This window comes from Panicum hallii, chromosome 6 (assembly GCF_002211085.1).
Source record: "Panicum hallii strain FIL2 chromosome 6, PHallii_v3.1, whole genome shotgun sequence".
NCBI lineage: Eukaryota > Viridiplantae > Streptophyta > Magnoliopsida > Poales > Poaceae > Panicum > Panicum hallii.
This window is the reverse complement of record NC_038047.1, coordinates 1,494,195-1,510,156: the sequence shown is the minus strand read 5'-3', so window position 1 is coordinate 1,510,156 and position 15,962 is coordinate 1,494,195. Positions and strand designations below refer to the sequence as shown.

At 46.4% G+C, this 15,962-nt stretch overlaps 4 protein-coding genes across 7 annotated transcripts; 3 read left to right on the top strand and 1 right to left on the bottom strand.

Annotated features, from left to right (window-relative positions):
* The first annotated feature begins 119 nt into the window (after window positions 1-119).
* Window positions 120-2,736, top strand: LOC112897512 (zinc finger BED domain-containing protein RICESLEEPER 2-like). 2 transcript variants are annotated; one of them, XM_025965818.1, is made up of 2 exons: window positions 120-283; window positions 387-2,736. In XM_025965818.1, the coding sequence occupies exon 2, from the start codon at window positions 432-434 to the stop codon at window positions 2,361-2,363; it is 1,932 nt and encodes a 643-aa protein (XP_025821603.1). In that variant the 5' UTR covers window positions 120-283; window positions 387-431; the 3' UTR covers window positions 2,364-2,736. The 2 variants fall into 2 exon arrangements, with proteins under 2 accessions (XP_025821603.1, XP_025821604.1); XM_025965819.1 differs by having other exon boundaries at window positions 384-2,736.
* Window positions 2,737-4,124: 1,388 nt separating this feature from the next.
* Window positions 4,125-6,615, top strand: LOC112897883 (zinc finger BED domain-containing protein RICESLEEPER 2-like). The gene is made up of 2 exons (XM_025966280.1): window positions 4,125-4,379; window positions 4,506-6,615. Exon 2 carries the CDS (start codon window positions 4,579-4,581, stop codon window positions 6,532-6,534), a length of 1,956 nt encoding a protein of 651 aa, XP_025822065.1. The 5' UTR covers window positions 4,125-4,379; window positions 4,506-4,578; the 3' UTR covers window positions 6,535-6,615.
* Window positions 6,616-6,861: 246 nt separating this feature from the next.
* Window positions 6,862-9,147, bottom strand: LOC112897884. 3 transcript variants are annotated; one of them, XR_003229783.1, is made up of 4 exons: window positions 8,985-9,147; window positions 8,745-8,869; window positions 7,855-7,958; window positions 6,862-7,137 (listed from the first exon to the last, which is right to left on the bottom strand). XR_003229783.1 is itself a non-coding variant. In XM_025966282.1 (3 exons), exons 1-3 carry the CDS (start codon window positions 9,113-9,115, stop codon window positions 7,118-7,120), a joined length of 276 nt encoding a protein of 91 aa, XP_025822067.1. In that variant the 5' UTR covers window positions 9,116-9,147; the 3' UTR covers window positions 6,862-7,117. The 3 variants fall into 3 exon arrangements, 2 of the variants coding, with proteins under 2 accessions (XP_025822067.1, XP_025822066.1); XM_025966282.1 differs by lacking the exon at window positions 7,855-7,958; XM_025966281.1 differs by lacking the exon at window positions 6,862-7,137 and having other exon boundaries at window positions 7,586-7,958.
* A 2,000-nt stretch (window positions 9,148-11,147) lies between these two features.
* Window positions 11,148-15,285, top strand: LOC112896744 (serine/threonine protein phosphatase 2A 57 kDa regulatory subunit B' theta isoform-like). Its single transcript, XM_025964865.1, has 3 exons — window positions 11,148-11,529; window positions 11,600-12,884; window positions 14,399-15,285. The coding sequence occupies exons 2-3, from the start codon at window positions 11,676-11,678 to the stop codon at window positions 14,705-14,707; spliced, it is 1,518 nt and encodes a 505-aa protein (XP_025820650.1). The 5' UTR covers window positions 11,148-11,529; window positions 11,600-11,675; the 3' UTR covers window positions 14,708-15,285.
* Window positions 15,286-15,962: the final 677 nt, after the last annotated feature.

The window sequence follows — 15,962 nt, the reverse complement described above, 5'->3', positions numbered from 1 at the left end:
AAACAACTACGTCGGCCCACGAACGAAAAACAGAGGACCCAGAAATAGCCCAGCTCAGCCCGCAACCTGCAAAGTCGTCGCTCGCCCCGCCCTCGTGGTCGTCGGCAAAGCCGGTCAAACTCTCCGGCTTGCCAGCGCCTACGATTCCTTCCGATCGACTCTACGTCTCTACCAAACCTTGTGTTGCCGGCCGCACCACCAGACGTCCAGACGCACGCCGCCGGCCTCCGCGCCGCCGCAGCCGCGGGAAAGCTGCGGCTCTAGCTCATCGATCGGCCACCTTGTAAGTTCCCAGACCTAGCCGTGATTTCCTTTCTTCGCCTTCATCCCCATGCCTAGCCTGGTAAATTAATCCCGTCCGCCGTATGCATCTTCTCCGCTAGTAGCGTTTCGAGGTCGAGTCGCGGGAAGCCATAGCCTCCGCTAAGGACATGGAAGCGGAGGAGGACCAGAGCGCCCAGGTTCAGGGGCAGCCGGGGCGAAGGCCGCGCAGGGTGGCCCGGCGGCGGTCCGGCGTGTACGAGCACTTCACCCGTTTCAGCGACGGCGACGGGAACGACAGGGCGCGGTGCAGGCGCTGCCAGCTGGTGCTCGGCGCGAGCACCAGGAACGGCACCAGCACCCTGTGGACGCACGTCAGGATTTGCTGGGGAGAAGAAGCCGCCGCCGCTGCGCGGCGGGCGCCACGGCCGCCGGTACCCGGCGCTTCCCCGTCACGCTCCCGTGGATCCCGGGGTCGCCGGGAGACTGATAGTGCAAGTAGTGCAGACCTTGCTCGGATGATCGCGCTGCACGGGTACGATCCGTCGTTCGTGGAGGACGGCTACTTCAGGAGCTTCGTCCGCCGCCTGAACCCTGAATTTGAGGTGCCCTCGCGCGTCGCCATTGAGGAGATGTGCGATGGGATCTTTGATGAAGCAAGGAGGCATTCCTTCTCCAGGATAAGGCGCGCTCCTGGGAGGGTCAGTTTGGCAGTGGGTAAATCTAAAACCATCGAGGCAGGGAAAGTCATTTATGTAGCATGCCATTTCATCGATGATCAGTGGAATCTTCATAAAGTCGTCCTGAATGTCATGGTCGATGCAGAGAATCATGCCATGGATGGTCCAATATTGGGAGTCTTTGTGGTTGATGATCTTGTTGATGTCGCCGAGCTTGTTATTTCAGAGCATGTGCATAGGCTGTCCATGGTGGCATATGATATTACTGACGACGATTTTCACCCTGAACTGGAGGATTACATCGACCAAGACATAAATTCTGATGCCAATAAGCTAAGTTGTACCACTGCCACCTACGTGGACGCTGTGCTTCACTCGATTGCTCGATGCTTTCTTCCAGCTCCACATTTCACTAGCCACATTTCCTGGAACATGATCAGTTTAAATTTGACTAGACAAGAGCGCCTGCAACTTCTTTCGGAGCTTGACCTCGACTTAGAATGGGCATTCGACGAGAGCTGGTGTGCGTGCTACTGTTCTTTGCAGGTTCTTCGCAAGCGAGGCTTTACTGATCAGCTTGAAGGCACAGAGCCATGTGAGCAACTATTGTGCAAGGTCTGGGAGCAAGTATACCGCGGCATTCAGAGAATTTCTGCCTCCACCTCTCCCACTTCGAATCTGTGTCTTGCAGAGTTGTTCAAGCTGAGGGAAATTTTGCAGCCTGAACTAGCCCGGCTCAATGGAGAAGACGAAGAGGTTCAAATACAATATGATTGGTTTTTTAATAACATCGCCGTAGATGTTCTTAGAGAGGCGAGTGACGCTTTGGACAGTGCTATACAAGATTCGTACCTGATCTGGTCAGTACCACTTGCACTGGACCCCAGGTACAAAGTCAAGTACATTGAATTCTGTTTCGAAAGAGCGTTTGGTTCAGAAGCCGCAAAATACGTCACCGAGGTGACCAATACGATCAGCAAGATGTATGCAGATTACATTAAAGAGTATCGTACAAGCACTGATGCAGATCATTCAGATGGTGCCAATGCGACAATGGCCACTACTAGAGCAGATCCATTGGAGCAAGCATGGAATGAGCACTGCCTTTCACAGGATTTCACGGTGACTCAGGTTGACAGCCGTAACCCAGAAACCCAGACGGAACTCGATCGCTATCTGCAAGATCGTCCTGAACATCCAACAAAGGATTTTGACATTCTCAAGTGGTGGAGGGCTCACAGCTCGGAGTACCCGATGGTTGCTCGGATGGCGAGGGATGCTCTCGCCATGCCCACATGCAGCAAGCTTTCTTCTGACCAGCTCGCCCAGTTCAGGAGCATACTTCGTGGTTATTCCAAGAAACCGTACGGAGATACAACCTTTTCATCTTCGTCGTCAGCAGAAGGAGGTGACATGATTTAATATAGTAGCTCATATAAGTGTTGGATTATTTCTGCATTTTATTCAAGCTCCTGTTTTCATCAGTTTGTTTGAGACGAGCGCGTCTTTATTGCTACTCTCTTTGTTTCAAAATATAGGTCGTTTTAGTTTTTTTTATATTAATATATTTTACTATGCATCTAGATATATGTTATCATATCTGGGTGCATAGCAAATATTATGAATCTAAAAAATCAAAACAAACTGCATTCATTTTGGAACGGAGGGAGTACCATTTATTTACCAATAAGCTCGGGCACGAATACGTGCAGAGCGGGAGTGATTCACCTGACGTCGTGTGCCCGCCCCTCCTATGTACTCTTTATTATGTAATGGTACGTCCATAATTGTTCAATGGAGTCCAGAAAGTCGCAGCTCTTGCGGCACCAAAACTACTTGTCTGCGTGTGCTCTTGAGTACGCATCCCGCCCGGAATGCCCGGAACGACTGTCCTACCGCTATCACGATTCTACCGTTCTGCGCGAGAGGTCTCAACGGCACAAATATAGGAGCTTGTACGTAGCTATTATGAAATATTGGCAGGCTACATCTAATCACCGCGAGTACGTAAACCATATTGAATAGTCTAATATATAAGTAGACTAAGGATGCAAACACCATGGTGAGCTAATGACGACGCCGGAGGGTGCGATTATATATAGCTAGAGGCGATAAAACCAACAACCATCACCCCAAGACGGTGATTAAATGGGCTGTTAGCCCAACACAAGCAGACGTATAGTATATTTAGTTCACCAGTTGCACAAATTTAATTGGAAAAGTAATATCACAAGTAGTACTCCCAGATGCATGTATATAGGTGGAGATAAAAATTGATGGCATCGTCCACATGCAAAGGGTTTCAAATTAAAAAACCTATAAATCTTAAAATATGCATCGAAATTAAAATTCCGATTACATATAATTTTGTTCGTGATGTGGATAAATTTGTTCGCTACGTATCATATTCATTTGTGATGTGGATGTATTTAATTTTATAATTGTTTGTCTGTAAAAATAATTTATTCGCATTATCGATATCTTTTATTCGTATGTAAAAAATAATTTGTTCATGATGTGAATAGATTTGTTCTCCATGTATAATTATTTGTTCGATGGTGCAACCATCGGCTTAGACTATCTTTATTACGATATTAAATTATTTATTTATTATATATAATAGTATATGTCATTCTGATGATCAATTTCTAATATTTATCAAATACGGTTACATGCTCGTAGTGTTTTTTCTTTTTTGCTCATACTATACTATTATTTTGTTAATAATATATACTATTATTTTGTTTGGGGAAATTCATTATTTGTTCCTTTTGCTTAAATATTTTTTCAACGTGATAAATAATTTTTTGTAAAATTTTTTGAAACATGTTCAAGTGTGATCTTATTTTGAAGATTTTATCGCAAATTATAGAGTAGTGCAATCAAAAATTAAATTGAATGTGCAGTTTAAGAGTTATGATTTTTTAAATTTGAAACCTCTTAGCATGCAGGTGATGTCATCAACTTTATCTTCATCTGCATGTATATATGCATGATTTTCTCTAATAAGGGGGATTTCTCGGAATACTATTCTATCCAGTTTGATTTAACCAGTGTTAGTATGTTCATCATCTGAAGTGATGTATAACCGCACCGCGGTGTCCCCTGGGACCGAAGACAACTATTTCAGCCCACGAACGAAAACAGACAAAAATAGCCCAGCTCAGCCCGCAACCAGCTGCAAAGGCGTGGCTCGCCCCGTCGGGCCCGCCTCGTGGTCATCCATCGGGGTCGTCGGCGAAGTCAGTCAACGTCTCGCACGGCCGCGCCTATCCATTCCTTCCTTATCGACTCTGCCTGACCTTATCCTTGTGCGCGCGGGTGATCGGCCGGCTTCAATTCCGACTAGCTGCACCACCCAGACGCACGGCGTCCTCTGCTCCGGGCACCGGACGCGCCGGCGCCACCGCCGCCGCGAACTGCTCGATATATCAGCTTGTAAGTTGCACAAGCCTAGCCAGCCGTGGTTCCCCTTCAATTCTCCGCCTTTACTCCAACCAATGGCTAGCAGCTTGGTGACTTGATTTTCTTCCGCGCATACGTATCTTCTCCCTCCGCTGGTAGCCTTTCGAATTCGAGGTTGGAAGCGGAGGATCGAGGGAAGCCATCATCGCGTAGCCTCCGATCCGCTAAGGACATGGAAGCGGAGGAGGAGCAGAGCGCCCAGGTTCAGGGGCAGCCGGGGCGAAGGCCGCGCAGGGTGGCCCGGCGGCGGTCCGGCGTGTACGAGCACTTCACCCGTTTCAGCGACGGCGACGGGAACGACAGGGCGCGGTGCACGCGCTGCCAGCTGGTGCTCGGCGCGAGCACCAGGAACGGCACCAGCACCCTGTGGACGCACGTCAGGATTTGCTGGGGAGAAGAAGCCGCCGCCGCTGCGCGGCGGGCACCACGGCCGCCGGTACCCGGCGCTTCTTCCCCGTCACGCTCCCGTGGATCATCATCCCGGGGTCATCGGGAGACTGATGGCCTCCGAGACAAGAGTGCAAGTGGTGCGGACCTTGCTCGGATGATCGCGCTGCACGGGTACGATCCGTCGTTCGTGGAGGACGGCTACTTCAGGAGCTTCGTCCGCCGCCTGAACCCTGAATTTGAGGTGCCCTCGCGCGTCGCCATTGAGGAGATGTGCGATGGGATCTTTGATGAAGCAAGGAGGCATTCCTTCTCCAGGATAAGGCGCGCTCCCGGGAGGGTCAGTTTGGCAGTGGGTAAAGCTAAAACACCCGAGGCAGGGGAAGTCACCTATATAGCATGCCACTTCATCGACGATCAGTGGAATCTTCATAAAGTCGTCCTGGATGCTTTCATGGACGATGCAGACTCGGAAGGTCCAATATCGGGAGCCTCATCTGTGTTTGGTGATCCTGTTGATGTCGCCGAGATTGTTATTTCAGAGCATGAGGATAGGCTGTCCATGGTGGCATATGATATTACTGACTGCGATTTTCACCCTGAACTGAAGGATTACATCGACCAAGACATAAATTCTTATGCCAGTAAGCTAAGTCGTACCACTGCCACCTACGTGGACGCTGTGCTTCACTCGATTGCTCGATGCTTTCTTCCAGCTCCACATTTCACTAGGGACATTATTTCCTGGAACATGATCCGTTTAAATTTGACTAGACAAGAGCGCCTGCAACTTCTTTCGGAGCTTGACCTCGACTTGGAATGGGCATTCGGCGAAAGGTGGTGTGCGTGCTACTGTTCTTTGCAGGTTCTAAGCAAGCCAGGCTTTGCTGTTCAGCTTGTAGTCGAAGACCCACGTGTACAACTATTGTGCAAGGTCTGGGAGCAAGTATACAGCGGCATTCAGAGAATTTCTGCCTCCACCTCTCCCACTTCGAATCTGTGTCTTGCAGAGCTGCTTAAGACGAGGGAAATCTTGCATTCTGAACTAGCACGGGTTAGGGGAGACAACGCAGAGCTTCAAGAAATAAATGGTAATAATTTATATCGTGGCAAAAATGTCGTAGATGTTCTTATAAGGGCAAGTAACATTCTAGACGAGGCTATACAAGATTCGTACCTGATCTGGTCAGTACCACTTGCACTGGACCCCCGGTACAAACTCAGGTACATTCGATTCCGTTTCGAAAAAGCCTTTGGTTCAGAAGCAGCAAAATTCGTCTCCGAGGTGACGACAAAGATCAATAACATGTATGCTGCTTACATTGAAGAGTATGGTGCAGATCAGTCAGATAGTGCAAATCCGATGTCGGACACAAGTAGCGCTGACCCATGGGACCAAGAATGGAATGATCACTGCCGTTCAGAGGATGTCATGGCGGCGGCTCAGTCTAACAGCCGTAACCCAGGAACCCAGACGGAACTCGATCGCTATCTGCAAGAAGATCCTCTTGCCCCTGCAACAAAGGATTTTGACGTTCTCAAGTGGTGGAAGGCTCACAGCTCGGAGTACCCGATGGTTGCTCGGATGGCGAGGGATGCTCTCGCCATGCCCACATGCAGCAAGCTTTCTTCTGACCAGCTCGCCCAGGTCAGGAGCATACTCCGTGGTTATTCCAAGAAACCGCACGGAGAAACCTTTTCATATTCGTCGTCGTCAGAAGGAGGTGACATGATTCGGTAGCTCATATAAGATGTAGCGTCTAAACTATAATATATAAGTCGTTTTGGCAAATCTAAATATATAATTTTTATTATGCACCTAGACATAGTGTATATCTAGATACATAGCAAAATTTTTATATCTAAATTTACCAAAACGACGTACAATTTGGAACGGAGGGAGTATTTTAAATAGTTCTGCATGTGCCACCCATCCAACTTCAGGGCCCCCTTTTGTCAGGATCGAATCCATTGTTATTTATCTAACAGTTCATTTGATTGCTCGGTAAAATGATGACCATGAACATGCTCCCAACAGTTTCTTTATCTGTCTAAGATATATTAGAGATTGAAGAAAGCACCAACCACAACAAATTTTCAATCGACAAGAACCAAGCATGTACTTCCAGATACGTTTCATCACCAAAAGCACGTCAATAACAGAAACCACAAGTGAAACCAATGTACTTCCAGATACGTTTTTCTATGACTCTCACTGAATTAATGGACTCTCATTTGGTCCAGCAATGGTACAGAAACAAAGAAACTAGATGGATAAGAGCTAGACAACGCTGTTTGGAATTGGTCACCTTCTTCAGCCTTCATTACCGAGGGAGAGCAAAGTCTAGTGCATCGTTTCGAAACAAAACAACAGAGCTCCATCAGAAAAGGTGCAAAGAAGTAGGAATTTTGTGAAAATCAGAAACATGCAAAGGAAATCACAGGACTCGAAAAAGATATGTGTGCTACTGTAAAATATGCAACTCATAACTAAATGCCAAACAGTGTGTGAAGTCAAAAATTTAGTATCTGCTATTATGGTAGCGATGGACAAGCAATCTAAACCTCAATACAATAAGCATCTTGATACGGTCACCAAACAAACTGAGTCTAGACATAGCAAACTACAACTCAAAGAAAACAGAAAATGATCTCTACCCCCCACAGTATATTTCGTGGTTTTGGTTCAATTATTTGAATGCAAAATGGGTCTCAGTTCATGATCTGATAGACAATTAAGTTTGGTGCTTTGCATAATTTCCCAACTACAAATATTAAACACAGTCATGATCTGATAGACAATTAAGTTTGGTGCTTTGCATAATTTCCCAACTACAAATATTAAACACAGTCATCAATGCACTTGCCAGTTCCAACAAAATTAGAAAATAACCCTTCCGCAATCTCCAGAATGATCAGAGTGTTCTGTTACTTCATACAATGATAAAGCCAAACTTAAACAGAAGTCAAAAGTTCCCATGGCTGTATGCAGTTCTTTTTTTCTGCTACAATTTCCTTTAAGAAAATTATCTAAGACAAGCTGACACGCGCTAGTCCTTACAGAAGAACGGAGAGATATTGCAAATTATGTCATGACGCAGTAGCATGTGAGCCATTCTCTTTCACATTGCGTCCCTAGCCATGATCAGATGCGCTTGATCAAACCTAACAGAATGATTATCAAATTAGTTATGAAAAATGGATTTTGATAAATATAAGATAATTACTTGACGATTGATGTACTCCAAAATATTAGTTGTGGTCATTTGATACTATCTTTGACAACAATCTGTAAATGTCCAACTTTAGTTTCATCAAAGCTTGGATTTTCTGCATAGCTTTGAAACCCTTCAATTTTTTAACGGCCCTTTTAGAATTTATGATGCCACAAATAGATAGGAGGAAAGAAACATGCAGAGGCTGAGAAAAAAACAGGGCCATGAGTACATTCAGTCAGGCAAAGGCTTTTAGCCTTTCACGGCGAGTCTCCATTCTTGATTTCCCTACATGCAGATAAATACTATGCCTGTTGCCTTGAGTTTATGTATTGAAATCATGGACACTAGACAGAAATGGTTATACTAACTTTCTAATTTACTGCCAACAAGCACTGCAGTGTTCTTGAAACTAACAAGTTCAACAGATTGGTACTGTAAATCCAATGACTTGATCTACCATGTTCAGTATAGATGACTAGATCAACAAAGATCTTAGACTTTTGCATTCCTAACTAAATATAAAATAATTTTTGGAATAAGAATGCAATAACCTAACCTCATGAGTTGACGAGTTTGATAAGAAATGCAACACATCACAATTCTCACACCAACAAAGCAGGACATTTCATCACCAGAGAACACAGAATGTAAGAACAAGCAGCGGAAATATAACCAACCACCACAGCCTTCAACCAATCATATAACGCAAAGAGAAGGACACAAAATGAACCACCTTCGGAGAGGCAGCTCCAGCATGCCGAGTCGGCGGCGATGCAGGACCGCAGCCGCGCGGCCGCCACAGCGCTGTGCAGCGGCATGAGCGAATCGAGACTCGCCAGCGCCGCCGCCACGACGGGCCTGAGACAGGCAGGATCAGCAAAAGGCATCCCATTTTCAGGCTTCCGGGATCGCTTCGAGCAAAGACCAGTTATAGGCAAGAATACGCAAAAGGGTTCAGGGGTTTGGGCATTACCTGCGGATGCGCGGTGCCGCGAGAGGAGACCTCGCCGCCTGGAATAGCCTCTCCGCGGGGGATCTCGACCGGAGGGCCCCTGACCTCATGACGGTGGCGGCGGCGGCGGCGGTGCGGCACAAGGACGCCATGGCTTCTCGCGATGGATGATGCTGACGGGGAAAACAGGGTAAATGCTATCTGCAGAGGCCTCATTCGTCCTACTTCGCTTCATTCAGCTATGGCCCATGGTAGCCCACTGGGCCAAATGCGTCCGAAGAGAGCTTTGGCGCAGATTTTCGGAATTCCAAGATCTTCTTTCTGTTGCAACTATTGCGTGAATAGTTGGATACCCTTCATGGAAAGGTGTCATTTTGTTACGAAAATAACAAACTCCGAAAAAATATTTATAAATATTTACAACTGTTTCTTGCAGAATCTTTTATTTAAAGAAAACACTTTTCATGGACTCTTACACTAACTTTTTCTACCGTTTCAATCCCCAGTGAGCTATCTCGAATGAAATTTGCTAGCTAGAGTAAAGTGAAACGGATTAGGTAAATGTTGCTTGCACGAGCAGGTGGTCGCCGGACAGAGCGGCAGCCAGGCACAGCAGGTGAGCAGCCGAGGCCTTTGCTTTATCACATTGCCCTGAACCTGAAGCTGAATGCGACACCTCTTTCTCCCACCCATTTTGTCACTCGCTTCGCTTCTGGGCTCAACAGTGACAGCAGGGGCAGCTAAGCTAACCACTTTCCTCCACCTTTTAACTCTCGCCGTGTGTGCTAATCACTGTTCACCATCCGTCCATTATCCACTGCATCATTTTTTTTTCTGATGAATTTTGTCAAAAACAAAGCCTGCCTGAGAAATCTTCAGAAACAGCTGGGGTGTTCCTTTGACCGGGAATTCTGTTTTCAGAGCGTTTTTATCATTGGTCTCGTGCTCGTGCTGAAGAACGAGGAATTTGATTTTGGGATTTGACAAATCCAGAAACGGTGACCCAGTGCAGGAATGCGCGTGTATGCTGGCTGCTCTCTGGTCAATTCTCTTGCTAGTGCTTTGTTGGACCTGCTACAAGTCTACCAGCCGGTCAGTGGGGCACCATTGGCTTCTTTCTTTTGTTTTATTTAATCCGAGTATGATTCTCTACATGAGTTCCATTAACATTTGTTTTAGTGCATCCTTTTCCTTTGGGTACCCACTGAGGGTACCACACATAAAAGGACTAAGGTTTTATTTATTCAACCCATTTTGTTTTAAAATTTGGTCTACGAGCTTAGACTAGACTGCTGGTTCAATCGTTTAGAAGATTTTGACGGCCTCAATCAAACCATCTACTCAATCGTACTTTATAAAACTAAAACAATGAGAGGGACATGTGTGTTTGTTTCTTATGGAAATGTTTCCTTTTTTTTGTTTGGAATCACAATACTCTCATTCATCCATAGAAATATCTTCGAGAGACTAGACCGCTAGACTTTGAGATTAACAAGGTTGCTACAATCTTCGGTGTCGATATGTGCTATCGCCTATGCTGAAATAATAGTTTATAGAAAATGTAAGCACTCATACCGTCGGAGATTCAAATCAGGTAGGCAATTTCCAACACGAAGAAGACAACCAACTCGGTTTGCTTATGACTTCATTTCAATGGTGTCTAACATGACAATAACTCATCTTAACGATAACAATCATACATGTTCTGTTATATATGTGGTTACACATGGGCTACTAAATAACATTTTTTATTTGCCTTATAAATCTATGTGGACTAATACTTGCAACACTTTTAAAAAAGAAAAAAGAAACATAAAGACAAAACCCTACATCATTTCACTACTTTTTTAAATAAGATCCCAAACATAAAACATGAAGATACAAATCATTATACAGGAGGATATATTTCTACAAACCTATTAACGGGTAGCAAAAACTATTATACATGTGAAACTCCTTTTATTTGACTATAAATCTTGGTGGATGAGTACTTGCATAACCTAGAAATTTGTACAAAAGTACAAAAGAAGAAGATACGAACAATTTTGCAGGGGAATATGTTTCGTGGCACCATCGATGTGGAGGGGAATTGTTCAGCGCCGGGTGCGCCACAAAATTTACGGCCGTCGGAGGCTATCCATTCTCACGAATTTGGATTTGGTCCAGAAAGGACTCGCCGTCGTCTTTAATTTCCTCGCCCAATTTGGCCCTCGCCCACCTACTATCTCCCTCCCCGCACTGCGCCGGCCCCCCGGAAGAGACCCGAACGCACGAGCCACCACCGTCTCCTCCGCGAACTCCACCCAAATTCCCACGGGCTCCCGGACCAATCCGTCCGATTCGCAGCCTTCCGCGCCTGCCCCGGGCCAATCCCTGCGGGAATTCGTGATAAAGCCGCGATTTTTCTCCGCCTTTTGCTTTCGCTCCCCGCGCCCCCTTTTCCTTTTTGACTCCGCCGGTCTGCCCCTTTATTGCCGTTCCTGATTGTGTTTCCCCGTCGAGAGGCGCGGTCTTGCGAGGGCGTCGATCGCGGATTCGGCTCCGGAGGCGTCGATTCGATCCCCAGGTGCGGTTTTCCCCAATTTTGTTTCGTGGATATTGCCGTTTCAGGTTATGACGGTGTTTAATTTGATCAGGCGAAGGGATTATGGATTTGGGGAGGCTTCTTTAGCGCGATTGTGATCGGGGACTTGTTCGGGGGTTCAATCCGTCATGATTAAGCAAATCCTCGGCCGGCTTCCCAAGAAGCCGGCCAAGTCCGGCGAGAAGGAGTTGGCCGGAGCGGGCACGTCGCTGCCCAGCCCGACAGCCGATGCAAGAACCACCACGGATTTGACCATGTCTAGCAGGCTCGTCAATCCCAGCAGTTATGCCTCCACGGTCACAAATCCCGGCCAGAACTACGCGGCCAGGAACGCCGGCGCTGGTGCCGGCGTCAGCAACGGGTTCACGGCCTCGGCCGGGTACGAGGCGCTCCCGAGCTTCCGGGACGTGCCGGCCTCCGAGAAGCCCAGCCTGTTCCTCAGGAAGCTGGCCATGTGCTGCGTGGTGTTTGACTTCACGGACCCGACCAAGGATGTGAAGGAGAAGGAGATCAAGAGGCAGACGTTGCTTGAGCTGGTGGACTATATCACCTCTGCCACCGGGAAGTTCCCGGAGCCTGTTGTCCAGGAGGTCATCAAGATGGTGTCTATAAATTTGTTCAGAGCCCCAAACCCTGCTCCGAGAGAGAACAAGGTGCTCGAGTCGTTCGACTTGGAGGAGGAAGAGCCTGTCATGGACCCGGCATGGCCTCACTTGCAGATTGTATATGAACTGTTCTTGAGATTTATTCAGTCTCCTGAGACAGATGCAAAGCTGGCCAAGAGGTACATTGATCATGGTTTTATTATCAGGCTTCTTGATCTCTTTGACTCAGAGGATCCTAGGGAGAGGGAGTACTTGAAAACAATACTTCACAGGATATATGGCAAGTTCATGGTGCACCGTCCATTCATCAGGAAGGCAATTAATAATATCTTCTACAGGTTCATATTTGAGACAGAGAAGCATAATGGGATTGCAGAGCTGTTAGAGATTTTGGGGAGTATAATTAATGGCTTCGCTTTGCCGCTCAAGGAAGAGCACAAATTGTTTTTGGTCCGGGCATTGATTCCACTCCACAAACCAAAATGTGTTGCCATGTACCATCAGCAACTGTCATACTGTGTCACTCAGTTTGTTGAGAAAGATTGCAAGCTTGCTGATACTGTCATAAGGGGTTTACTGAAGTATTGGCCCATCACGAATAGCTCAAAGGAGGTGATGTTTTTGGGTGAGCTAGAGGAGGTACTAGAGGCTACTCAGCCAGCAGAATTCCAGAGGTGTATGGTGCCCCTTTTTCGTCAGATCGCCCGTTGTTTATGCAGTTCTCACTTTCAGGTAAGAAGGGTACCAGAGTGCCAATTATACCACAAATGTAGAATATTTACTTGTTTTGCTCATGGAACTTCTCATATTTAAAAATCTGACTGATTGCTTGGTACATGACTATCATTTATAAGTGCAAGTCAAATAAGCTGTAGCAAGCGATAAGTCATGTGTAAAGTGCATACTAGTTCTGTTCATGTTGATACATAAAGACTTGAGCCTCTTTCTACCTGCCACTTCCACATGATGGAAATTTAACAGTACCTAAATTCTGCCCAGTGTCCATTTCAGTTATTTCTCATTAATTCCTTTCCAGAAGCCAAAAGTTTTTTTTTTCTTTGAATCAAACTGTAATTGGAGTTGTTTATTATAATTGTTCCTTACAGAGTTATGCTATTAATTCTAACTGGCCTTTGAAGCTTCCTTTGTTTTACTTCAAATTCTGTACCATACTCAGATGATTAGTCCCACTAAAATTACCCCAGGAACTATACTGAGTTAAAGAAGCTTAGGAAATGATTTGTCATGAGAAATATTGTAGAAAAGTCCAGTTTGCTATATGAAAGCTAACCTCCTTCTGGAGTCATAATTCACTTTTATCCCATTGTGTTGCATCTATGTATGTGATACTCTATTTGTCTCAAACAGTTTGCTCTACCAATATCAATGCTGGTTTACCAAGGTGCTCCTCATGTATACTCTCGACTAGCATTTCATCATTTCGAAATATGATGTCAGAATACTGTATATAGACATCATTAGTTTCATCTCATATCATCACAAGGCACCAACTTGGTCCTCCATTTGTTTGAAATACTACACTACTTATCATACCAAAGTGGAACGGTGAAACCTTGTGGCTGTTATGGAGCATGCTAATTCATTCATTCCTAACATATGACTTTTCTTACCTGAGTGAGGGAGTTGAGGAGGATACTCATATGGCTTTTCCCTGTTTCAAGTTCCCAGAGGCACCAACCGATGTTTCCTTGGCCATGAAAAATGTCATTTTGAGCTTCCTTTTTCTCTTGAATATACAGGAGAGCTGCATATCATTTCATCAAGAGAATAAAGGGGTACAAGGGGCTCACACACACATACACAAAGTCACAGCATAGACACCTAAGACATTAAGAATTGTGCGCCACTAGAAAGAAAAATGCGACAGAAAAACAAGGCCTAGGACCAAAGCGGCCTAGGTTGCCCCTTTTAACGGACCTTGGAGCTCCTAAGCTCCAGCAGCACACCAGAGAGTTCCCTCCTCAGAAACTTCGGGACCACCAAGTTCACAATTTTGAGCTAGCTTATTATCACTGTTACAGCGATTTTCTGCATCTGCTTGAACCCATGGAACATAAATATCTAACTGTTGAGAACGACCATCTGTTTCTCAATCTTTTACTTGATGATTTCATATTGAGTGCTTTCTGAGAATCAGTTATAGAACAAGCTGTGTCTTCCAGTAATTCCTTCAAACTGTTTGCTCTGGAAGCTAACCATATATACTTTCTTCTTTTGTCTCTCAGGTGGCAGAGAGAGCTCTCTTTCTATGGAACAATGACCATATTGAGGGTTTGATCAAACAGAACAGTAAGGTGATACTGCCCATAATCTTTCCTGCGTTAGAACGAAATACAAAAGGCCATTGGAACCAGGCAGTTCAAAGCTTGAGTCTAAATGTTCGTAAAATATTCATGGACCATGAACCTGGACTGTTTGAGGAGTGCCGAAAGAAGTTTGAGGAAGAGGAAGCTCAAGAAGCTAGCAAGACGTCCAAACGTGAGGCTGTATGGAAGCGTCTAGAAGAAATCGCCTTGTCAAAATCTGCTCAGTGAAGCAGCACATCTTCCTGAGGCTAGTTCATCGGCAGAGTTCATCTATCTAGTCTTGCTGACGGCATATGAGCAGATCTCTCTCACTGGATCAAGTTAGATCGCTGATGTAAGTGATCATGGATGGATGGTTGCCTCGTCTTACTTGTTGCCGGACATTTTACAGGCTCACATGTAAATACGAGGTAGATGATGGGCTGCTTAAAGCTTCAACAGAGCCTCGGGTTCTGTCAGCTGTGTGACCCCCCTGATGATGATATCGGTTTCATCATCAGAGGACAAAGGAATGCAGAGGCAAATGATCTGTTCTGGCTTTCCTGAGATGCAGGCGACACAGCCTGCAGCTTAGTTTCCTGATCCAGGGTCGGTTAGGAGCTGATGAAAGATCAGCAAGTCTGGTAGCACTTGCTCTTGCTTGGTGATGGTGTTTTCGCTGAAATGTAATATGCTTTATGTATGAATGGTAACTTGAAGGCCATGCCTCGTGATAATATGTAATCCAGTGTACATGTGTTTTGCTTCCGTCAGTTTATACAGAAATTTGGAATGAGCAGTGCTGATTACCACCTGTTTCATCAAAATTTGGTGTTCTGACCTGAATGTTGGCTTCCATCATGATCTGTATTGTTTGTGTGAACAAAAATACAATTTTGCAGTTCATACGCTTTATTACCATAACGTTTGCCCATTTAGTACTGTCGCTTCTTAGCATACGCACAGTTGGCCACACGGTCCCTGCACGCCTCCACGTCCCCCAGCGCCCTCTTTTACTCGCCGCCGATGTCGGGGCCGCAGTGATCCGGCAACCTGCTCCGGACCCTGTCCATGGCCGCCTCGGCCTCCTGGTACCTGCCGCCGACGCAGAACGGCCTTCTCCTCGCCGGCGGCCAGCGCCGCGTTCCCGAGCAAATGCCACGCCCGGCCCATGGTGTCGAGGTACGCCCACAGCGCCCGCCAAGCGGCGCGGTACGCGTACTCGCCGGCCACGTCGACCGACAAATCGTCGTCGCTCAGCGTGTCCATGCAGAGCTGGTACATTGCCCTCGCCGTCGCCGGCGCCGGCGCCGCGCCGCACGCCTCGCGGCAGGCTGCCTCCATGGTCATGTTCCTGCGGGCGCCGGGGCAGCCGCCGGCGACGACGGTGAAACCGAGAGAGAAAGCCACGACGATCGCGACGAGGAGAGACATGCTGGTCATACGCCCTCTGTGAAATGTTTTTTTTTTCGCCACCGTGCCTGAGCACGAAACGCTTTGCATA